This window comes from Neomonachus schauinslandi, chromosome 4 (genome assembly GCF_002201575.2).
Source record: "Neomonachus schauinslandi chromosome 4, ASM220157v2, whole genome shotgun sequence".
Classification (NCBI taxonomy): Eukaryota; Metazoa; Chordata; class Mammalia; order Carnivora; family Phocidae; genus Neomonachus; species Neomonachus schauinslandi.
In genome coordinates, this window is record NC_058406.1 from 63,597,297 (window position 1) to 63,622,781 (window position 25,485).

At 39.8% G+C, this 25,485-nt stretch overlaps 2 protein-coding genes across 4 annotated transcripts in view; both read left to right on the forward strand.

The window, feature by feature from the left end:
* Window positions 1–4,170, forward strand: part of MIGA1 (mitoguardin 1) — a 93,586-nt gene extending 89,416 nt beyond the window's left edge. The window contains exons 14-15 of the mRNA XM_044914056.1: window positions 1,269–1,385; window positions 3,952–4,170. Of these exons, the coding sequence (XP_044769991.1) occupies window positions 1,269–1,385; window positions 3,952–4,170 (336 nt within the window). The remainder of the gene's footprint in view (window positions 1–1,268; window positions 1,386–3,951) is intronic.
* An 8,686-nt stretch (window positions 4,171–12,856) lies between these two features.
* The window catches only part of NEXN (nexilin F-actin binding protein), a 42,941-nt gene continuing 30,312 nt past the window's right edge, over window positions 12,857–25,485 (forward strand). For 2 of the 3 annotated variants that reach the window (XM_044914548.1, XM_021678177.2), the window contains exons 1-2: window positions 12,857–12,880; window positions 15,600–15,671. The gene's annotated coding sequence lies outside the window, so the exon portion shown is untranslated. Of the gene's footprint in view, window positions 12,881–13,221; window positions 13,266–15,599; window positions 15,672–25,485 lie in introns of those variants that run through there. The other variant, XM_044914549.1, reaches the window with a different exon arrangement.

Consider the following 25,485-nt stretch of genomic DNA (forward strand, 5'->3'; position numbering starts at 1 on the left):
AAGTAGTAGTTTCCATAATAATCATGATAATAACATATATAACTTTATGTCTTCTTAGCATAAATCATACCTTAGACTAGTCTTCTGTCCATATCCACAGATTACCTATATATCTCCCCTCTTGGGGAACTATTTTCTAGACCTGGAATGCCGTACTCTTTCCTCTGTATTTAAATATATCTTACCTCTTGTTGAGTTCAGCTCATGTTATTACTTGGGGAAGCCTGTCTCTTCAGTCAGCTCATGCTCATGTTCTACCTGTCTGAACTCCTACTACAGTTAGAGTCTATGGGATTTAGAATTTTAATATATGCAGAACCTCTCAGACTAAATAATAACTTCAGTGCATCCTTCATAACTTTTTGGCCTTCACTGGTTAGCTCTGTGTGACTTAGGACAGGTTACTTAACTCCTCTGATGTATCACTTTCTATGATGTTAACACAACCTACTTTTTCAGGAACGTTTTATTAGATTAAATAGAACCTAGCACATTATCTGGAATATAATGGGTACTCATTAAATGTAATTGCTGCTAGAGTATATATATTTTTTAAATGGAGGTTTAGAAGATGTTTTGGGGCCTATAAAATAGAAAATAACCCCTCCAGGAGACAGAATCTTAAGGCATAGTTATCCCCAGTTGATGCTATATGACAAATCCCACAGGATGTTATTTAACAAGGTAAATTCAGAAAGCTAATAAAGTTAGGTTCCTAAATTACAATTATATGTATTATTATTGCACAAAAAGAGGTAGTAATTACACAATTAAATGCTTCAATAATATCTGGTTCCTCAACTAAAAGTTAGGATTCTAACAAGCATATTTTTGTGCTTAGTCATTTAAAAATCACTTTGGTCTTTTTCAGGTAATTTAATTAAGTGATTGAATGGAACTGTTTAATAGCTGAAACCATAGTAATCTCATTCATCCTAAAAATTATACTGCTAAGGAGCACCATAGCATTCTTGTTATTGCTTGGTTGTAACACTGATATGATTACTTTTTTATGAAGTATTTTTATGAGGTGAAAATGCCTTCAAGAAATAATCTTCCTCAGCACATTTGAAACTGTTGGCTAGGATATGAAAATTATATAAAACATTCTGTGACTCTAAAAGTTCCTTAGTAGGCTGGCTCATCATTAACCCTTGGTCTATCCTCAAAAAGCTGATCATATGATGGATAGCAGTTTAAGTTTCTCTGCTAGAGATAGCTAATTCAAGAAGGTAAAAATAACTCGATTCTCCTTTACTTCCCAACAGATCCCAGATGGATTTTTTGCCCATTTTTATGCCATTTGTGAGCAAATCAGCCCTGTCCTCGCCTGGGGCTTTTTGGGTCCTCGAAATTCTCTCTATGATTTATGTTGCTTCTTTAAGGTATGTTCAGTCATTGAATCATCTCTTTTTTTTTCTAAATCGAAAAGTGGATGAGGCTTTATTCTGTTTTGTTTTTGCTTTCGTAGGAAAAAGAATGTTAATGAAAGGTAGTTATAAAAGTCACCTAAATTCAGTGTTTCAACGCCAATGGAACATTATTATATAGATTTGGTGCTTTATCCCAGAGTAGATTCAGCAAGTCCGTTCACCTTATCAAATCCTTCTATAATGGCTTTGTGCTTTTGTGTGGTGTGAGACGTGGTTTTGTGTGGGTGTTACCCTGTTATAATCAAGTTGCTGCAGACAGTTGTTCTTCACCTCGGACTCTTCTGAAATGTATAAATCAAATAATAATGTGTCTTTATTGCCCATGTGGGCAATTTAGAAGTTCTGGTTTAAGGTAACATGAATGATAAAACCCAGTTGTGAGAGCTAACATGGGAGTTTAAGATCATATCCTGTTGTTAGCAGTTTGCCAAAACACAAGTTACAGCTCCTTGCAGAATTTTCTGCCTGGCACGGTGCCAAGAAAAGTCTCATTATTTCCTTGTCTTGAATTTAGGCTGAGTTTCAAGGAGCAAATAAAAGTAAACATAATCAAGTATGAATTTGAAAGTTTTTGATGTTTGAAAGTGTGGATTTTCATTCTGTTCATTTAAAAAGTTAAATTATTATGTTTATGTGCTGTTAATGTAACATTTGTATAAGTGTTTAGGAAAAGTTATTTTACTGTCATTCAAAACTGATCAGTTTTTGACTCATGTTTTTTTGAACTCCCAAAAGGTAAGGTATGTGTTTAGTGGGAAGAATTTGGACTGGGAATTAAGTTTGTCATTAATGAACAGCCTGACTCTAGGCAAATCATGCTCTGTCCTCCTTTTCTTTATCTATAAAATGACAGGGCTCGACAGGTTGATTGCTAACTCATCCAGATACAGAGTCAAGCAAATCTATGTAGTGTGCCTTCCTAGTACTTCTTAACTCTTGATTTCTTTGGGATAGAAATTAAGTATTTCTGTTTTTTGTTGTTTGGAATTACTTTTTTTTTTTTTCCCCCCATCATGGCATAACAGCCTGTGACTTAGTAGTATACAACTTGCTTAAAATGAGTTTCAGAAAAAAAGAATGAGATTTTTGCCATTTTCAACAACAGGGTTGGACCTACAGGGTATTGTGCTAAGTGAAATAAGTCAGACAGAGAAAGACAAATGCCATGATTTCACTTATATGTGGAAACCAGAAAACAAAGCAAATGAACAAAAAAAAACATAGAATCATAAATAGCACAAAGTGGTGATTGCCAGAGGAGAGGGGATTGGGAGGAGGGGCAAAATAGGTGAAGGGGATTAAGAGATACAAACTTCCAGTTATAAAATAAATAAGTCACGAGGATGAAAAGTACAACATAGGGAATATAGTCAATAATATTGTAAAAACCTTGTATGGTGACGGGTGGTAACTACACTTACCATGGGGAGCATTGAGTCATGTGCAGACTTGTTGAATCACTGTGTTGTACACCTGAAACTAATAAAACACTGTATTTCAACCGTACTTCAGTAAAAAAATGAGTTGCAGCATAAGTATTAACTTACTGAAATGAAATATCCTTCAGATCTTCCAGTGGTTTGAGACCTGAAATTTTTATTTTTCATGTATCTTAAGTTTTTTATATACAGAAAAATATACACTTAAAACTTAAAAGTTAGGGCTCCTGGGTGGCTCAGTTGGTTAAGCGTCTGCCTTCAGCTGAGGTCATGATCCCAGGGTCCTGGGATCGAGCCCCGCATCGGGCTCCCTGCTCGGCGGGGAGCCTGCTTCTCCCTCTCCCTGCTGCTCCCCCTGCTTGTGCGCATGTGCTCACTCTCTCACAAAAATAAATAAATAAAACATTTTTTAAAGATTAAAAAAAGAAAAACTTAAAGTTACAGGGGTGCCTGGGTGGCTGTCAGTTAAGTGTCCCACTCTTGGTTTTGGTTCAGGTCATGATCTCAGGGTCATAGGATCAAGCCCTGAGTGGGGCTCCACGCTCAGTGCAGAATCTGCTTGAGATTCTCTGCCTCTCCCTCTCCATCTGCCCCTTCCCTGCTCGTACTTTCTCTCTCTCTAAAATTAAAAAAAAAAAAAAAAAAAAAGACCAAAAAAATCTTAAAAGTTCCAACTATTGGAAATAGTTTACTCTTCTGTCTTAAAGTAGTACCAGTGTTCAGAGGTAACATTGAAAATGTCAGTTATTAAGAAAGAATTAATAGTAGCCCCTTACATTTAGACAGTGCTTTAAGGTTTACAGGCATTTCCCATAGATTTTTTTTTTTTTCATCATCATGTCAGCCCTGAATAGTATAAAGGACAAGTAGTAGTATCCCGTATTTTACAGAAAAAGAAAATGAGACCTAGGAAAGGTTTAATCACTTGTTCAAGGTCCCTTTTCCAATGGGATATGAAACTAGTACGGCCAGTCAGGCCTTCTGACTCCTAATTCAGTGCTTGTTACAATATTGGTAACTATTTAGATTAATGTAATTTTGGTCTGATAGTGCCAATTTGTTTTATGTTCATTTTCCAGAATCAAGTTCTTTTCTTTCTCAAAGACATTTTTGACTTCGAGAAGGTGCGCTATTCCAGTATAGAGACTTTGGCTGAAGACCTCATGCAGTTACTTATTCGCCGCACTGAACTGTTAACGGCCTATCTTGGAGCTGATGCACTGAGGCATACAAGTAGCTGTCTAAGTAGTCATGGTCATGTTATGTCCAGTGGCCTGTTGGAAGCCAAAGTACAATAAGTACCATAAAAACCGTGCCATTGGAGTGTGCTATGAAATAGTTAAGGTAACTATTGATTTTGTACCAAGTGTTACAAGGAATTGGGGGATATGGACTCAGGGAGGGAAAAGACATCTGGTAGAGAATGAGTGATCATACTGTATTTACACAGAAGTTCTGTCAGTTGAATCCCTGTGTACTGTATCCAAAGTGGCGCTTTCTTGTCTTTAGGTAATAATTTAAGTCATGAAATGCTGTATATTTTATAGAAATATTGCTTGAATTGAAACCAGTACTTGGGAGTTAGTTGATTTGTCGTCCCAAAACTGTCTGCAAAGTCCAGTATCCTTCTCAAAAGCTCTGTTTTTATACTTTGCACCTTGAAAATATACACTTTAGCCAAGACCTTTGTGGCCCCCTTATGTAAGAATATATTACTCCTAGTGTCAACAAATTGAACTTTGCCTGAAAATGTATTTTTCATTGTAAAGTTATTTATTATTCAATCAAGTATAGGCAGTAGTCGTGTTTAATATGTACTGCTTACATTATTGCTTGTGCATTTGCTCATGTTTGAATCAAAGAAATTGTAATGGCTGAGTATCATTATAAACATTTAAATGAATTGACACTGAGAAGTTTACAAGTTAGAAGTTTATATTAGATTTACTCAGTTTCCAAAATATATTATTGTTGGTCCTATAAGTTAGAATAACGAGACTGAAGAAATTTCTGTTATCTTTTTATAGATTAGAGCATTTTCCCTTGAATGATTATTGATTAAAAAGATAACATTTATTAACTATGAGAGGTAATTAAGATTTTCTGTGTGTAGTTTTGAAACTATTTCCCAATATCTGAAGGTATTAATCTGGATACAGTAAAATAATTTCTCCTTTCTCCTTCTGTAGAACTTATAGCACACTGGGAATTTGTCATATTATGCCCATATTTTAAAAATATTCATACTTTGAATCTTCGTGAGGTTTTAAAGGTTTTTTTCCCCTGAATATAGAACAAAATATTTTTTAATGGCATGGAAGTATATTTCATGTCCTTTATGATAAATAAATGAACAAATGAGTTGTTCATATGAGTAGGGTTCTTCAGAGTATATTAGATACATTCAGAGCTGTGTTACTTTTGTGTCTAAATCATATACCACTTATTTAAAGTGGCTCACTCAGCACATCAACAGATTGGATTCGTGGAATTTGCTCCTAAGGTGGGCTTTATTTATTTCAAGAGGGAGTTACCCAGAAAGATCTAAAATATATTTTTTAAAAATGAATTTTTAGATTAAAGTGCCTAGCTTCTGACTAATGAATAGAAAATAAAAAGTGAGGGAGAAAAGCATAATCTTTTAAGGTTTTAAATTTACATTTGTGCCACATTTATGTAATATTAGTTACAAATTATGAGTTTCAGAATCTTTATGCTCTTTGCATATACTGTGTCCCATAATGTGTGGGTTACAGCATTAAACAATATGAAATATTGCTCTGATATTTAGCTCCGGACGTTTCTTACATATATTCTTAATTTAACAATTGGCTATTCACAAGTCTTATTATTGATGGAGGCATAGCATTAGAAGTATCAAAGCTAAAAATTCCATTATGTGTTGTTTAATTTTTAATTCATATCTTGTATTTTTAGCTTCTTGTTGAGGTACCATTGACCTTGAATGATTCACACACACATGTGTGTGCACGCACACATTCCCATCATTGTGTAGGCAAGACAGGTATTGTTTATATTAATTTTCCTGTGGGGGGGGGCTAACTGTTTTAAGCTGTGGTTTTATAAACAAAGCTGTAAGTAAACTTAATTACTTTTTTATTTGAGGAAGATATTATTTGAAATCTATTTTGAAGAATTGCACTATTTAATAATGCTGCTACTACATAAGATAACTCTGGGGAATTTATTTCATCAGATAAGATGAATGGCTTTCCAGAAGGTGTTTTTTTTTTTTCTCTTTTTTCACTTCACCTTAAAAAAAAAGTTGCCCATATTCTGGTTTGTCAAATTCAGTGTTTGAGTTTCATTCGTTTCTGGTCAGTTACATAGCTACTACTTCAGCAAAATGCTTTCTTTGTGGCCTTTGACAAAAGAGACAAGAGTGGGGCGTCTGGGTGGCTCAGTCGTTAAGCGTCTGCCTTCGGCTCAGGTCATGATCCCAGGGTCCTGGGATTGAGCCCCGTGTAGGGCTCCTTGCTTGGCGGGAAGCCTGCTTCTCCCTCTCCCACTCCCCCTGCTTGTGTTCCCTCTCTCGCTGTCTCTCTCTCTGTCAAATAAATAAATAAAAAGATTAAAAAAACCCAAAAAACAAAAGAGACAAGAGTGACCAAATAGAATTTCAGGGTAATAAGTATAGAAAAAAAAACCCCTCTCTATTGTAAGGGAAGAAACTTGAACTTTTTAAAAGAAACATCTCTTAAAAATGGTTCTGACCACAACAGAGTACTTAAGACATAAGTACCAATTTCAGTTTGCCTTGAAATTGGGTTAAGCAACTAACGCAATGTTACAAATAATAAAAAATGATTAAACTAGAGTTTTTTAGGAAAAACCCCGTTAGACACTCACGCTGGTACAGTCAGAGAACGGCCTTTGCCACTGCCAGTCCTACTACCGACCATCTTCCTGTGGACCTGATCATCAGGGGGCCTTGAATTCATCCTGAGAAAATGGGTTTTTCCTCTTGTTTTCTGGAAGACAAAAGATCCGTGTTCAGGTGATTTATGTTTAACTTTCTATTTTGGTTTCTCTACATTTTTGTTCAACTAAAAAGCTAGTAATTCTTCATTTAAGGCTTACAATATGTTTATTAAATGTCAAAATGAAATTTTTTTAAAAAAAGAAGCCAAGTTTTTCATATGGTTATAGTCAGCTCCAAAAAACTTTCTCTCATAAAATAGTACTGTTTATTTGCATCCATTTATTTTTATTCTATTGTTAAATGACTTTATAAAAAATATTTACAAACTTTTTCTTGCCTTAAGATGTAACATTTTCACACCTGAAACTAATGTAACATTGTCAACTGTACTTCAATTTAAAAAAAAAAGATGTCACATTTTCTGCTTAAATGATTACCTAAAGAGTGCTTATTTGCATCACAAAAGAATTTAGTTTATTATTCCTTTAAACCTATGAAATAGAAATGCCAAAGTAACATTTAATATACTTCTCTGTGACCTTTCATAATCAGAAATTTTAAATTATGTTCATGACAATTTGCTTTTATTTTAATGTGAACACATTAGGAAATTATTTGGAATATACATTTCAAAGTGATTATAAGAATTAGGCTGAATTCAAATCTTTTGTTTTTTGCTTGGATTAATTACATTTAGAAATTTCTCTGTGAGACTTAAGAATTTGTATAATCTGTGATTAGTGGAAATAAGGGCATTCTTTCTTTGTTCCTAATGATTCTATTATGTTATGTTTTGCTTAGTTTGGAACAACCATGTATTGTCCTTACTTGGCTGATATTAGTAAATGTGTCTATTTCCTAAATGTAGGGACTGTACTTATTAATTTACAGGTGAAACACTACAGTAGCAGAAAAAAAAAATAGCACTGGCTCTTTAGCTAAAATAAGCACTGTAACATGGATGTATTTCTACTACTGCCAAATAAAACAGTGACGGTACATCTTACTGATGTATTGACTATTTTATACAACGCTTATATATATATATATATTTGCAAGATCACACTGGTCTCATCAGACCCTGTCATATGGGAGCTCTCGGCATTCGTTAGACCACATACATGGGCACAGAGAATGCTGACGACCGCAGAACTGTTGGAATCGAGTGCCAAAGCACATGATCGCCTCTGTGGATGAAGTAGGAGAAAAGACATTTCTGTGATGAGTGAAGCCAGAGTACTTGTGTTTTAATTAATAAGGTGTTTGGATTGGGAATGCCATCAAACACAATATACATTTATCTAATTGATGTTCATGCATCCGTCCCTATTCAGACCTCCCATTTCCCCCCACTTCCTGGTCAGAGTCCACATACAAGGAAAGGGGCTGCTGCACAAGGAGTGCCGGCCGTGGGGGCACCAGATGGCAAGGGGGCTTTCCCCGGATGGAAAAACAGTCCAAAGCACCCCAGTCTGTGCGCACTCTTCCCAGCGAGGAGACAGGGTTGGACATGGACGGGAGGCTGGAGCAGCACCTCAGCCTCCTCTTCTGTTTTCTTTGTCACCTACCATCCTCTGGGCTGTCCCATGCCATCCTCTTCCATCCCACTGCCCGAATGTCATGTTTTGTATATTTTAAACATCTTTGGGTTTCGGGGCGCCTGGCTGGCTCAGTCGGAAGAGTATTTGACTCATGATCTCGGAGTCATGAGTTTGAGCCCCACGTTGAGTGTAGAGATTACTTAAGTAAATAAAGAAAAATAAAAACCTTAAACATCTCTGAATTTTTAGGTATGTTTAAAATACGTCTCTACAAGCATCTCAGTGTCTTATTGTTATATTATTTGTAGGGCTTTGCTGGAAATCTCTATTAACTCATTTGATTCATCCACTGTCTTCCTTACTGTTCTTATGCCACTTTTGACTTTTATTATATAGTATTTCTTTTCATACCCTGTATTCTGTGATACTTTACCCTGCCACCTCTTCTCCTTTGATCTCGCTCTCTCCTCATGCTGCTGACATCTTTGATCATGAACAGCTCTCTTGTCTGCTAAGGTGTTTTTTGTTTTTTTGTTTTTTTCCTACCTCTAAGTAACCTTCATCGTTTATGCAGGGAAGGACTGAATTCCAGTACAGAAGAGAAGAGCAAACCCTCCTACGACACTTTATTCTTTACTTAAAAGCCACAGCAAAGCAACTGGTACATCAAATACCACCTCAACCTTTTGCTTTTAACTGTCTCTTATGTGTGTCACAAAAGCCTTTCACAAAGTACATTTATATATAGGAGATTACAGAACTTTTATAATATGCTATGTTTGAAATAATACCATAATGCTTGAATATAGAGGAGCACTTTGACATTTGCAAGCACTTGAAATGCATGATTTCCAGAACTTTGCTGCATGTGTGTTTTGTTTTGTTTCGTTTTGTTTTTACAACACTGTGAGAGAATAGGCCCACAGGCTTTAAAAAGGACTGGATCCTTAATGTGGTAGGGGGTGGCTAATTTAAAAAAGTAGGTTAAAGCAAGTGTGTTTGTTATCTACTGCTGCATAACAAATTATCCCCAAATTTAGCAGCTCGAAACAACAAACATTATCTCACACAGTTGCTGAGGGTTAGGAATCCCGGAATGGCTGTTCCTGGTGGTTGTGGCTCAGGATCTCTCCTGAGATTGCAGCCATTTGAAGGTCTGACCAGGACTGGAAAATCTGCTGTCAAGATTTGCTCATTCACATGGCTGTTGTCAGGGGGCGTTAGGTCCTTGCCATATGGGCCTCATAACAGAGCTCCCTGAGTCTCTTTAAAACTACTGCTGGCATCTCCCAAATTGAGTAATCCAAGAGGTATCAAGGCAAAAGACCCAGTATCTTTTATAACCTAGACTTGGAAGTGACATACCATTATACCATGCTAACATATCGTGTTATATGGATCATGCAGACCACCTTTTTGACACAATGTGGGAGGCGAATATTAAAAGGTGGGATCATTTGGGGTCATCTTAGTGGCTGGACACCACCATAAGGAATGATAATACACTACATCTAGTTAAGGTAGACCTTTTTCTTCGGGCAGTCTTGATGTAGGGTCAAGGCCTTTACTTGGAATATGGATCCATTCGGGTTCTGAGGTATTTTTGTTGTATAAACTGCACCACTAAATCATCATCTGGGATTTCCAGTTTCCCTTACTTTTGAAGGAGAAAAAATTTACATGAAAAGCAATGTACACTGAATTTTGTACCCAATTTTATATATTTGTCTTTCCCACATCTAGCTTGATGGTAATTTTTATCATCGTCTTCAAAGCTTTCATCCTAGCTTTTATAAAACCATAACTCATTTTGCCTTTATATTTCTTCCTTTTGTAATGTTGATGTCATTTCGATAGCATGCATCTGATACAATCAAGTGGGAGAACAAGCCCAAGTGACTCAGGTATATGAGGTATATGAGGAATGTTCTTACAAATTGGCAAATCTTTGATTTCCAATAGTCTTAAACTTAGCTTATCCAAACTGAGCTCCTGACTATACCTGCCTAACCTCCTCCTGCCAGTCTTTCTCATGCCAGCAAATGACAACTCCATTCTTCTAGGCCAAAAACTTGGTCCTCACACCGCATGTTGAATCTGTTGCCAAAATCTACCAGTTCTACTTCTTAAAATGTACCAAGAAAAAAAAATGCCGAGCACTTCTCACTATCTTCACAGGCATCACTGTGGTCCAAACTCCCATCACCTGCCAGCCCGGCTATTTTGGAAGCCTCCCAGCTGGTCTCCCTGCTTCATTTAGTGTATTTGCAGCACATCAGCCAGAGTGAACGTGTTAAAAATATGTCCGATCATGTCACTACTTTGTTCAAAATCACCATGGCCACCCACGTTAAAGGCCAAAGTCCTTCCAACGTTGGGCAAAAGGGTTCACCAGCCATGTCCTGCCCCACTCCGCTTCCTCTTTCCCCCTTTGCCTGCCCAGCTTCACCCGCACAAGCCTCCTTGCTCTTCCTAGAACATGTCAGGATCCTCCTCGGGCTTTTTATAATCTTTCCCTGGACCCCTTTCCCTCATGTGTTTCCAGATATTTACATGACTCATGTTCTGCATCTGCAGAGATTTACCTAGCTCACCGTCTCCCTTTCCTTAGGACTGGTTTATAATGAGGCTATCGCCTCAGCATCCACCCGCCCCATTCATGGCTTTCCCTACTTTCCTGCTCTGGATTTATCCGTCGTGGATATCACTAAGTACATAGTTTATTTGCTCATTGTCTGCCCCCTTCCACAAAATGTCTCTTCCCATGATGGCAGGACTTTTTATTTGCTTTGTTACTGCTGTATCAGTATCTAGAACTGTGTATTTGTTGAATGAATGAATGAATGATGAATTGGCGAAAGAAGAAACAGGCCTTGCGTGCTGTGGGTAGCTATCAGAGTTTTGTAGGAAAAATGGAGCACTCTGTTTAATCTGGTGAATCCACTGAGTGGATATCTGTTAAGAGAGCTTCTACTCATTAAGTCATGAAAATAAATGTATCCTTGGAAGTTGAAAAGTGTAGGGAGGAAAGGGGTGGAATGAGAGTTTATAATAGGGGACACTGACAGATTGGGAGTGAAAGAAAGGCTTCTCTGAGAAAGCATCATTTAAGTGGACAACAAAAACTTACACCGAAGTTAGGTAGGTGGGGAGTGGGGGAAAGAGGATTTCATGCAGAGAACAGCTTGTGCAAAGGCCCTGAAGCTGGAAAGTTCCATGAACTAAAGAAGGTCAAGATGATGGTATTGAAGGGAGCAAGGGGGCGGGGTGAGCTAGGTCATTCAGGCCACCTGTCTGTATTAGATTAAGTTTAAACAGCTGTTTTAATTACCAATCTGGAACTTTTCTCTAACTGAAGAATGAATAGCTTACACCGTTGAAAAGAATTTCTATCCTGAGTAAATAGTGTATGGGGATGGAGTGTAGAAGAAAAGTTACAGCTGAGAGTAGAAAGCCTTCTCAATACCCCTGAAAATATAGCCTGAGCACCACATTCTGCCCAGAGCTCCAAGTTGGAAGTGGTTGTCCCTGGTGTATCTCTGTGGATGCTAGCTCAATTAAAAAATTTTTCTTTTCTTTCATCTATCTTTTATTTATTTTCTGCATGCAGCGAAGAACTGAAGATCTCCCCCACGAGAAAAATTCCCCCTCTGGATGAGCATTTCAGGTTTTAATATGGGTTGTTTCATGGGTTTAATCGACAGGCTTGTGGTCCAGGTTGAAAAGGCCCACGGGTGCTAATATTCAAAGGTGCCTTTATGTAGGTTTAGAAGGACCAGAGATGACTTGCCCTCAACTAAGGAAAGGTGCAAGATTATGTAAGTATTTGCTTTTAGGTTTTTTGTTGTTTTTTTTTTAACCTTCTCCCCTCCCTCCCCCTTCTCCTTCCACTTTTCTCTATCACCACCCTCCTTGGAGTTAAAGAGGAGAGCCAAGAAAAGGACAGCCACAGACAGACGAAGTGGTCCTCGGACTGCTGCCCTATGTCGCCGAGAGAAGCGGGCCCCAGGGCAAACCGGCTGTGGGTGGTGGGGAGCCAGCTCCAGCCTGACTACGAATCCCATTCCAACAGCACTCCCTTCCCACTGGGGAGGCGGCCTTCCGTCCCCGGCCCCTGCCGGGAGGTGGAGGCTGACCCCACGTGAAAGGCTCAGCGATCCAGAGTAGGGCGACACGCAGGTTCTGGCGGAAAGTTGGCAGCCACCGCCCTCTCTCCCGGCTCCCTCCCCGACACTACCCCCCGCCCCGGGCGCTACGGCGGGGGTGGGGGTGGGGGGAACTGGCCTAGTGTTCCGGAACAGCTGCAGCCGGCGCTGGGCCCGTCTGGAATGCGGGGACAGGCTGCGCACCAGGACTTTTATGGAAACTTGCTGGTGGAGACGGCGGCGGCGGCGGCCAAAGGGCTCCCAGCGGCCGGAGCGGCAGCGGCCGGAGCGCCCAGACCCCCGCCCATACCCAGGCGCAGGACGCGCACAGCCTCTCCGCGCGCAACGAGGACACTCGCTCATCGCCGGCTCCTGGCGGGTGAGCGAGTCGGGGAACGTGGGGCGGGGGCGGCGGGGGCCCGGAGGTGTCGGGTCCCCCCCACCCCCCTGCGGGGGCGGGGGCCGCAGGGAGACGTGCCCCGCTCCCGGCTCCTGGCCGGGCTGCGGCCGTAGCACCCGAGCGCGCGGGGCTGCCGCCAGCTGTGGCGGCGCGGGCGGCCCAGCCCAAGCGAGCGGCGTCCTGCGGGCTCGGCGGGGTGGTGGCCCGGGTCTGCGCGTCGCCCTGCGCTCCTGCTTTCAGCCCCGGCTCGTGCCCGGTCGGCCGAGTTGCGTTCGGCTGCTCTCTCCACTCCTACAGGGAAGAGCCCTCCGCGAGCGAGCGGAGTGGGTGCAGTCCCTTCGCTCTACCCTTGGGGTCCAAGCAGGTATAAAGTTCGGTGTCGTCCCCCACCCACCACGTGCCCCCGGCGCTCCGTCTCCGCCCGCGATGCCTGCTGTTTTTTAAGAGAAAACCAGTCCCGGTCTGTCCCTGCGGCGGCTGGGGAGTAAAATGGGATTTAACAGCCTATCATCTATCCTCCTCCCTGCAAAGTATGTTTTGGAGGCGATTTTGTCCGAGGTGGGATGTTGGGGTGGCGCAGCTACAGTTGGAAGTTGGAGTGCATAACGTGGTCACCTCTTGAGACCTCTCCCTTGTCCCTATGCTTTTTGAAAATGCGAAGCCATTCTGTTTGTAACTGAAACGCTCCACAATGTTAAAAATGTGTTGGCATTTGAAAGAAAATAATCGAGTTGAGAGGTTAGTTGATTATCGCAATGGCTCCGAGGTCTTCATTTTGTATTTATTTAAGGTCCATAACGTGAACAAAGAGAGTTGGGGGGAGGGTGCGGTGGAGAGAGAGCGAGAACAAGGTAAAAATAGCATAAGGAGATGTCCTATCAAAATGTCTGTCCTAGAGAAAGAGGCAGGTAGAAAAATGTAAGTGAGCCTTAAGAAAGAAATAGTTCCATTTGCAAAGCAATGGGAGCATCATTCATCAGATAAATTTTCTTTTTTTTTTTAAAGATTTTATTTATTTATTTGAGAGAGAGAATGAGATAGAGAGAGAGAGCATGAGAGGGGGGAGGGTCAGAGGGAGAAGCAGACTCCCTGCCGAGCAGGGAGCCCGATGCGGGACTCGATCCCGGGACTCCAGGATCATGACCTGAGCCGAAGGCAGTCGCTTAACCAACTGAGCCACCCAGGCGCCCCATCAGATAAATTTTCTTAATGAATTCATGTAACGGGCCCTTTGGCCTGCGAGTCACAACGTAACTATGTATTTGGCAGTATCATTAAGTAAACCTGAGTATTTATACCATCTTAGTCACACGTCATTAGGCGAACCTCATTATCCCCCCCTCTGCCCAGTCCTTGTACAGCTTAAAGAACTGCCATAAGAAAACTCAAAATACACGTAAGTCTCTGAAATTCTTTTGAGTTTGAGGTGTGCGAAAAATGAGGTGTGGAAAAATGCATAATTGAGCGACAGTTTTCTGGGGAGATGTGTTTAATATAAATGAAATTTGATTATTTAATTAGTTAAGATTCATCCTCACAGGTATTAGCATCCTATTTTTGAAGATCTTTTCTATTTTTGACTGGCATAATTTAAATAAAAATGTGGGAAATTGTGTATTTTATCTGCAACAACTTCCTTAAGGAGCCCTGAGCAAAAACCACAACAAAATTCTTTTAAATCCATTTTCCCTCAATACGGGATTGGTGTAATTCAGTTTTAATAGAAGATTCACATTTCTACATCCATTTTAGGCTGAACTGTAGTGAAGAGCAGTTTCTCTTGCACACTTTCAATGGAATCTGTGCTATTTTTGAAAATTTGATATGTAAGACTGATCATTGTCAAAATGTATGTCATCTTGAGCTGGCTATATTTAGCATCAACAAAGGAATGCGTTATCTAGGCTTTCGAACAGTATTTTTCCCCTGAAATTACGCTTGAAGTATTTAGGTTAGGGTTTCATTTGTGAACAGAATGAAAACTGCGTATGTATATTTAGAAGAGATTAATTGGGGATTTAGATTGCTTAGAACCCAAGTGACCTAAAATGACATACTTCGTTTAGGAAAACAAAAACAAAAACCTGTTATTTTTGGAACACCCTAAAGGCAAATAAAGGTACTGTTTAAATAACACATGCCTACAAGAAAGAAAACAATGCAGTAAATGTAGAAAAGGATGTAATAGACGGGCAGATGTCTAAAAGTTTTTATGGAAGAGACGAGTCAGTACATTTTATAGTATGTAGGCCATATACACACAAAAAATATCTTGGTAGTCTACTTTAGAGGGAAAATGACCTACAACATTCTTAATAATTTCACCTAGTTCTGTTCTTTAATTAGTTTGTGGTTTATATCACCTGTGTAGTTTCTTTCATGTTCTCTTCTGGTTTTGTAATTGCAAAATTACATATTCTTTACATACACTTGGAATTGTTATATTTTCTCTTTCTGTTTAAATTCAGTGCACAGTTTGGCTGAACTTAGGGTACTATACTTTCTACACTCTAGGATGAGTGGATTTTTACCCTGAAATCCAACTTACTTCTAGTAAAATTTGTTTTTTGTTCTAAAGTTAATATAACCATATTGTATTTATGGTTAAAAATGATCAAGAATGGAAAGGGGGACTTTCAAAACGGGACACATGTACTGTTAGTGTTTTGATATGTTTCCTCCTTTTCCCCGTGCACAGGATTCTTTTCTTGTGTTGCCGGATCTCTGGGAAGCCGTGTGTGCAAGCCCCGGGTACAGTATCTGCCATCCAGTAAGTGTTCAGTACCCCTTCTTTTTCTCCCCACACCTCCTTTTTTTTTTTTTTTCCTTCTTGTCCCCTCCTCCCTTTTACTGTGAGATTAGAAGGCAGATTGGGGCTCCGTGGTCCACATTCTGAGGTTGGTGAAATTTGACTTCTGCCTTCTTTTCTGTGCCTCTTTCTTGTCCTTTCCTCCCCCTTGACTGTGCCTCCTTCTTTCAGCCAAACTAGGCCTCCCTTTGTCTCTCCATTTTCTCAGTGCCGCCTGTTCCTTTAGATCAGGGGCCACAGATTAGCAGCCAGAAAGCCACCTGCAGCCACGGCCATGCTTACAAATTGGTACATTTTATGATAAGGATTTCTAGCGTCTCCTGAAAAACTGGGTCATTTCTGCATAGCAGCAGTACCCTGGGACTGAGCACTTGCTTCCCCCTCAGGGCACACATACCCCTTTGGACACTGTCGCCATCGTTCCCTGTTACCTTACAACCAGTCATCACTCGCTCATGTTACCGGTCAGTGACACTGCCTTACCTGAACTTCCATTTACTTTGCCTAACCCTAGACACTGGAGTACGCAGCAGTCCTCTGATGTCCGTATGAGGCAAGTCTGAAGCTGTGATAGGATGGAGAGTCTGGACCCGGCATCAGGGACCTGCACTTGAAATGTTGTAGATAGGGGTGGGAGGACGGGTTAGCCTGGTGGTGGGTACTGAGGAGGGCACGTTCTGCATGGAGCACTGGGTGTTATGCACAAACAATGAATCATGGAACACTTCATCTAAAACTAATGATGTAATGTATGGGGATTAACATAACAATAAAAAAAAAAAGAAATGTTGTAGATATATTTGGGTTAGCAATCCTTCTCTTAAATAATGTGACCATGGGAATGAGAAGAGGTTAACATTCATTGACACTAATTGCTTGTGTCAGTTGGAGCTGGAAGGGACCATATATACTAACTAAAACATTTTAACTGGTGGGGTTTCAGAAAGCATAGGGTAAGTATTTCTGGGAAAGAAATCCTAGTCCTAGGAACTCTTAAAATACTCCTCATCTCTCTCCACCCTAGAAGTGTTTAGGAGAGTTGTTTTTTTTAACCCCTAGAGATTGGCCATAAAGAGGAGCTAACTACTCTTCCTTTTCTGCCTCCCCACCCTCCCTTTGTTTGGAGCCAGAGGCCTGGGTCTGCCCATTCCCAGAGAGGGTGAGGAGGCCCAGTCTCCTCCAGAGAGTACCACATCCATGTGCTTGTGAAACCAACTTCTGGTTTTTCATGATACCTAGCTTAATGTAAACCCACTCGATTTTATTTTCTATTCATTCATTTATGTATCCTCATCATCAGCCCTCTTTTTGGAGCTGTTAATCATAAGTTTTACTTGGGCTGACTTTGGATCAGACCGTTTACCTGTTACCTCTTTGTCATTCATCCACTCGCTCAAATATGAATTGAGTTTGTACCGTGTCCTAGTTGTTGTGTGCGACACGAAGGATAAAGAACAGAGTAGAGCAGCGTTCTTTTAAGGGGCTTATAGTGTGGTGAATGCTCTTTGGAAACTATCACATACAGTCTTATGAGTGCAAAGTGTTATACATTGTTAATACAGAAGAATATCAAAGCAGGTTGAAAATAAGATTCTTGCTTATCAGTGAGGAATTGTTGGTAGGAGGAAAAAAATCTCATTTCAAATAGAAAAAATATTTTTGAATTGTGATAAGGTTTATGACTGGTTTTATATTTTTATTTGTCTTTTAAAATTAAAAACATTCTTATTTATCTTTTAAAATTTTATTTACTTGACAGAGAGAGCACAAGCAGCAGGAGAGGGCAGAGGAAGAGGGAGAAGCAGGCTTCCCGCAGAGCAGGGAGCCCAATGCGGGGCTCCATCCCAGGACCCTGGGACCGTGACCTGAGGCGAAGGCAGATGCTTAACCGACTGAGCCTCCCAGGCGCCCCTTATGATATTTTTAAAGTATAAGGTTATAATCTTCATTAACTAAATGTGATAAAGCTACATTATATTTAAGTGTATATTTCTGCTAAAGTGAAAAATGATAAAAATTTAGGCTCACATTTTATAAAGCTCAAAACATTTGTTCCAAAGACTGTGAAGAAATAGGTTTTAACATTTACTTGTGGTATATAGTTAAGTGTTCTAAAATCTTAAAGGGGTGCCTGGGTGGCTCAGTCAGTTAAGCATCTGCCTTCACCTCAGGTCATGATCCCGAAGTCCTGGGATCATGGCCTGAGCCGAAGGCAGACGCTTAACGACTGAGCCACCCAGGTGCCCCTCAAATAAATAAAATCTTAAAAAATAAAATCATCTTAAAAGTTGAGACAAAGAATTTATTTGAGTTTAATGAAATGCAGATTTAAAGCTGTCCGTCTTGACAGTTCTGTTCCTTGAGAAAGGAGATAACACATTAACACAATGAAACCGTTATTATAAATGATAGCTATGATTTAAAATTCTTTTCTTGATTCCTGCATTATTTGCTATCTCGGAATATTTTAATTGCATGTCTAAAAAGTCAAGGAAAATTAATTAATAGAAAATACAGAGGTCAAACATAGATCCAATGAAATTCTAGAACAGAAATATTAGCATGCGTATTTTTTGATCCATTGTACTTAATATTACATTCTATGAGACTTACATATTGTCTCACAGCTTGAGCTTCATACCTTAATATTCAACCTGGAAATTATAACAGCCCAAAATTATACTCTAGAACACATTTTATTAGGCTATTAAGTCATTTTCAAAAGCTTCTTGAAGCTTATCTCACTAATTGCTATGCCTGTTGATACCAGTATTAATATTACCATTGGGTATATTATATATATGTTTCATGTACTTAAATTAGGTAAAAATGGAGAATAGTAAGGTGAAATGAGTAGTTGAGTAACAGTCAAAAAACCTGGAGTCTAGTTCCTTGTTCTGTGGCTGAACAACTTACAACCTGGACAAGTCACTGAATCTCTTTGTGCCTATTTTTTTATATGGGGTTGGACTGAGTGATCTTTTTTTTTTAAGATTTATTTGAGAGTGAGCACGTGAGTGGGCCCATGTGTGTGAGTGGGGGGAGGGGCAGAGGGAGAGAATCTTCAAGCAGACTCCCTGCTGAGCACAGAGCTGGACACCCAGCTCAATCCCAAGACCCATGAGATCACGACCTGAGCCAAAACCAAGAGTTGGACGCTTAACTGACTGAGCCACCCAGGCACCCCTGGACTAAGTAGATCAAGTCTAAACTTCCTTAATAGGACATTCAGGAATCTTCCCAGTCCGTGCCCAGCCTTTCTAGTTTCACTATGGATTTGCTGGATAACTAACCTACAGCTCCCCAAATTTGCAATGGGTCATCAGGCATTGGTGTTTTTGTTCACATTGCTTCTTTTGTCTGAATGTGTGGAATCCTGTTTATTTTAAATCCTATTTATCTTTCAAGGTCTAAATCAAATGTCACCAACTTTGTGTAACTTAACCCCAACCCCCTCCTTCACCCCACCATTGTCTTTTCCACAACTTTTCCATGTTTCTGTAGCCCTGTATATATACTGCTATTATAGCACTTAATACTTTGTATTATAATTATTTGTGGTCCCATCTATTTCTCCCAACAAAGCTACTTGATTTCAAAAGCTTTTTCATACATTTTGTATCCCATTGCCAGAGTACGTTCTCCTTTTTACAAAAATACGGTATTATAAATACAGACCAAATATGTTAAATTTGAAAAAAAAATGCAGCCTTTTTGATAAATCGTATGGTAATATGCTATATATAGGCTATAGTAATATTGCAATACACTCTCTGAAACCTATGATGGGTACTTAGTTGTCTTCATTTGACATGAATGATTAATATGTTAGAACGGAATCATTAAATCCCTTCATCATCCAAGCCTTCCATGTTATGACCAAGCTCTTACTGATGAGCTACACGTTTTACCTTATCCTTTGGTGTTTTCTCTCTACGCATTCTTCATAACAATTCATCTGGCTTGCCTGCCATCTTAAACACTTGGAACCCTGCAGAGGGGCTGAATTGTTGTGTTGCTGCTGCCCCCTGAAGGTGGCCAAGGACATCGCATCTGTCTGTGCAGGCAGGAGAAAAGCCACTTCATGCTAGATTAGGAAAAGGCTCTGAGATTCCCCATATAAAATCCTTTGGCATTCAGGTTACTGACTATAGGAATTAAGTAATTAAAGTAACTTCATTTAGCATTCTAAAACCGTGAGGGCGTGCTCGGTCCAACTACTCCCATCGAGGAATGAGAACTGACATGATTTGATAGAACATTCTTTCCTGTAATTCAGCCAATCTCAGAATGTGGTTTCAAAATCCCCTGGAGTCCCTAAGACCCTTTTGGAGCCCATGAAGCCCTTCCTTTTCCAATTATATGTCTGTATGAGGCCATATCTTTAAATACTTCAGTCAGAATAACATATCACAATTTTGAATGCAGAAGCAGGTATGAGAATGTATCAGTCTCATTTTTTTTTTAAAGATTTTTTAATGTATTTGACAGAGACACAGTGAGAGAGGGAACACAAGCAGGGGGAGTGAGAGAGGGAGAAGCAGGCTTCCCGCTGAGCAGGGAGCCCAATGTGGGGCTCCATCCCAGGACCCTGGGACCATGACTGAGCCGAACGCAGATGCTTAACGACTGAGCCACCCAGGCACCCCTGTATCTGTCTCTTATTAAGCCAGAATTAAAGAGATGTGCAAAAATATAAAACAATGCTACTCTTACTATTTTTATTTATTTTATTTTTTTAAGATTTTTTTTTATTTATTTGACAGAGAGATAGCGAGAGCAGGAACACAAGCAGAGGGGGAGTGGGAGAGGGAGAAGCAGGCCTCCTGTGGAGCAGGAAGCCCAATGCGGGGCTCGATCCCAGGACTCTGGGATCATGACCTGAGCTGAAGGCAGATGCTTAACGACTGAGCCACCCAGGTGCCCCACTATTTTTATTTTGAAAAAGTTATTTTTCATAAAATGTTTGTGTTGATATATAATGGGTTTGTTATTATTTTAAATGACTCTCTTGGGAAGACTTTAACCACTTAAAAAAAATTTGTAAGCTCTTATTTGATGAAGTCATTAATAAGATTAAGTTACATATATAAATAAAATGTAAGGATTTGTTTTTTAATGTAAGGATTTTTTTAAAGCTACAGTACATTGCAGGAGAGACCTGGAGTCTCTATACTGAATAAAGAAGAGTGGAAAGAGTGTTTTAATTTACAATATATTAAATATCCGGGATGCAAGGGTGGTTGAGTCGGTTAAGTGTCTGCCTTTGGCTCAGGTTATGGTCCCAGGGTCCTGGGATCGAGTCCTGCATCCTGCTCCGTAGGGAGCCTGCCTCTCTCTCTGCCGCTCCCCCTGCTTGTGCTCTCTTTTTCTGTCAAATAAATAAATGAAAAATCTTAAATATATATATGTATATATTAAATATCTGTAGATTTAACCTATACAAAAGTTCTTTCTAAGGCTTTTCAATATGGCCCAGACGTTAAGCCCTGAACTCAAAAAGTTTGGGAACCACTCCTCTAGTTCATAGCCTTTCTTCTATTGGAGGCTTTTTTTTTTTTAAGGTTTTTTTTTTTTTTTTAATTTGACAGGCAGTGAGAGAGGGAACACAAGCAGGGGGAGTGGGAGAGGGAGAAGCAGGCTTCCCGCGGAGCAGGGAGCCCGATGCAGGGCTTGATCCCAGGACCCTGGGATCACGACCTGAGCTGAAGGCAGACGCTTAACGACTGAGGCACCCAGGCGTCCCTGGAGGCATTTTTCTTTAACATCAGAGAACTTGTTTTTATATGTGTTCACACTTTTCAGATGTTATTTAAATGAATCATTTTCTAACTAAAAATGTTAGCCTCATTATATTGGTAATTATCTTTTATCCCATCTAGACTATGAGCTCCATAAAAAGAGATATTTTAGGGGCACCTGGGTGGCTCAGTTGGTTAAGCGTCCGAATCTTGATTTTGGCTTAGGTCATGATCTCAGGGTTGTGAGACTGAGCCCCTTGCTGGGCTCTGCGCTGGGAGTGAAGCCTACTTAAGATTCTCTCTCCCCCTCTCCCCCTCCTACTCCCTCTCCCTCTTAAAAAAAAATAAAAGGAGAGATACTTTATTCTATTCATCTTTGTAGTGCCTTATACTATGTCTAGCACATTGTAGAAAGATAAGTTTCTTGAATGAATACTCATTTTAACTAGTTTCATCTTTTCCCGTTCTTTTTTTAATTTATTTTCTTATTTAAATTCAATTAGCCAACACATAGTACATCATAGTTTTTGATATAATGTTCATTGATTCATTAGTTGAGTATAACACCCAGTGCTCATCATATCACATACCCTCTTTAATGCCCATCATCCAGTTACCCCTTCCCCCCCCCAACCACCCCTTCCACAACCCTCAGTTTGTTTCCCGTAGTCAAGAGTCTCATGGTTTGTCTCCCTCTCTGATTTCTTCCCAGTTTTCCCTCCCTTCCCCTATTGTCCTCTGCACTATTCTTTACGTTCCATGTATGAGTGAAACCATATGATAATTGTCTTTCTCTGCTTGACTTATTTCACTTAGCATAATCCCCTCCAGTTCCATCCATGTCAATGCAAATGGTGGGTATGCATCCTCTCTGATGGCTGAGTAATATTCCATTGTATATATGAACCACATCTTCTTTATCCATTCATCTGTTGAAGGGTATCTCGGCTCCTTCCACCGTTTGGCTATTGCGGACATTGCTGCTATGAACATTGGGGTACATGTGCCCCTTCTTTTCACTACATTTGTATCTTTGGGGTAAAAACCTGGTAGTGCTATTGCTGGGTCGTACAGTAGCTCTATTTTTAACTTTTTGAGGAACCTCCATACTGTTTTTCAGAGGGGCTGCATCAGCTTGCATTCCCACCAACAGTGTAAGAGGGTTCCCCTTTCTCCACATCCTAGCCAACATCTGTTGTTTCCTGACTTGTTAATTTTATCAATTCTGACTAGTGTAAGGTGGTATCATTGTGGTTTTGATTTGTATTCCAATTTATTCTTTTGTTTATTTTTAATTAACATATAATGTATTATTTGTTTCAGGGGTACAGATCTGTGATTCATCAGTGTGACTTCCAATTTATTCTTAATTCTACCACACTCTTAACCTCTAAATCTACGAAATAACATGCAAATCACCTACTGTGTGGTCCATTATAGGGATTCATTTGTTAGTTTCCACACTTCTCCTTTATCAGTATAGAGACTCCAGGTCTTTCTTGCGATGTACTGTAGCTTTAAAAATATCCTTATGTTTTATTTTCATATGTATCTTAATTTTATTAATGATTTCATCAAATGAGAACTTAGCAGTTTTCTTTGAGTAGTTACTTTGAAGTCTTCCCAAGACAGAATAAAAGGCAAGAATTGAGGGGTTTGATTCTGAGGGAATAGGAGGATGGTCTGCGTCGTACCTAGGATGTGGTGGTTGCAGCTGCAGTAGGATTTAAAACACCTAGGAAGTATTTATGTGTTATGCTGCAAGAGATGTACAAAATATATGAAACAGACTTTGTATTGTTGAAGATGATGGAAAAAGTGAGTAATCGTTGAAGCTTCTTGATGGGTATATGAGGATTCATTGTATTTGTCTCTCTAATTTTGTGTATGTCGGAAATTTCCTTAATATAAAGGTAAAGAACTGATATGTCTGGGATGTTTAACCATATAAAAAATTTAAAAGTTTATACCAAGTATACCTAGAAGCCTAAGCACATTTAGAGGTGTCAGAGACTGAAGGAGAGAAAACATTCCTGCTTAGAGTTTAGTGGAGAAAATAATGATTTCTATTATAATTAGTTTGGGAAAATACTTCACTGGTAAAAAAAAAAAAGTGGCTTAAGAATTGTCTTGAGGGGTGCCTGGGTTGCTCAGTCGTTAAGCGTCTGCCTTCTGCTCAGGTCATGATTCCAGGGTCCTGGGATCGAGCCCCGCATCGGGCTCCCTGTTCCGCGGGAAGCCTGCTTCTCCCTCTCCCACTCCACCTGCTTGTGTTCCCTCTCTCGCTGTCTCTCTCTCTCTCTGTCAAATAAATAAATAAATAAAATCTTAAAAAAAAAAAAAAGAATTGTCTTGGAAGGGGGCACCTGGCTGGCTTAGGTGGAGGAGTGTGACTCTTGATCTCGAGGTCGGGAGTTTGAGCCCCACAATGGGTGTAAAGATTACTTAAATAAAAACTTAAAAAAAAAAAAGAATCCTCTTGGAGGTGGAAATGAGCTATTGAATGTGTATGTTAGGTGAGAGGTTGAAGGAATGGGAAGGAAAACCAGGTCTGAGAAGGCCTGAAGAAGTCCTAACAAGCCCAGATGAGAATTTTAATTGCGATCCATGCTGCCCTATTCAGTTAATAGCCTCAGAGCTGGAGTGATAGATAACAGCACAGAGTGGTAGGGGATGCGATAGTTGAGTAGGTGAGCCTGATGAAGACGTAAGGAATGGTGACTTGTTACCCTATTAGAAATCAAAGGAGGGGCGCCTGGGTGGCTCAGTCGTTAAGCGTCTGCCTTCAGCTTGGGTCATGATCCCAGGGTCCTGGGGTCGAGCCCCACATCGGGCTCCCTACTCTGCAGGAAGTCTGCTTCTCACTGTCCCGCTCCCCCTGCTTGTGTTCCCTCTCTCGCTGTCTCTCTCTCTCTCTGTCAAATAAAATCTTTAAAAAAAAAAAAAAAAAAAAACAAAGGAATCATGACTAGAAGTTTCTATGGGAACTTTCTTAAACCTCATTTTACTAATCATGTATACTTAAAATCATTCTGATAATATGTAATCAGTTAAGAACTTTGAAAAAACTGCATTAACACAGCTTCCCTATAGAAACTGAGGTAACTTTATGTACTCACCACACTTGGGTTCTGGGACCTATGGAAAAGACTTGATAATTTGAAAATGTTTATCAGGATTCTGAAGAAGAGAAAACTGTTAAAGTGGATACTTTGAATTTTATAGCTTCTCATCTTGTAAGTTTATTAATAAAAATGACAGTAATACATGAGAATATTAAATATATGAGTATATCTGGAACTATAATTATATGAAATTGAAGGAGGGCTTGGGGTCTCTGTTCTAAATCGGCAAATTCCACATGAGTTTATAGGCTGGTAGGTGAAATGTTGACTAATAACATATTAAAGAGCATGAAAGTGGGAGGCAGTGATAAAATTAGTCTAAGATTGAATGGATATTTGGATTTTTTTTTTTTAAGATTTTATTTATTTATTTGACAGGGAGAGACACAGCGAGAGAGGGAACACAAGCAGGGGGAGTGGGAGAGGGAGAAGCAGGCTCCCCGCAGAGCAGGGAGCCCGATGCGGGACTCGATCCCAGGACCCTGGGATCATGACCTGAGCCGAAGGCAGTCGCTTAACCAACTGAGCCACCCAGGCGCCCGGATATTTGGATTTTGAGAATATGTTCCCAAAAAATTAATTTGAAAATCTTCTATAAGTATCCAGTAGCAGATTTTAACAAAAGTACAGACAGTTCATTAAGGAAATAAAAATTGGGTCAAAGGAATGGGATCTTTTAGACTTCTCAGTTTTGATGATTACTACATGAATATTAAAAATCTTTCTGTGATAGCTTTTGGGGGTTTATTTTAAATTGTAATTTATTATTTAATGACATTGAGGCAGGCACTGGAAAAGAACCAATCTGCTGTAATCTGGGAAAGGAGCATAAAGTCTACCAGATGTACAGGTGGACGTAAGAGAAGTACAAAAAGTAGTCTGAGGATGGAGGTCATTTTCTTGGGCATC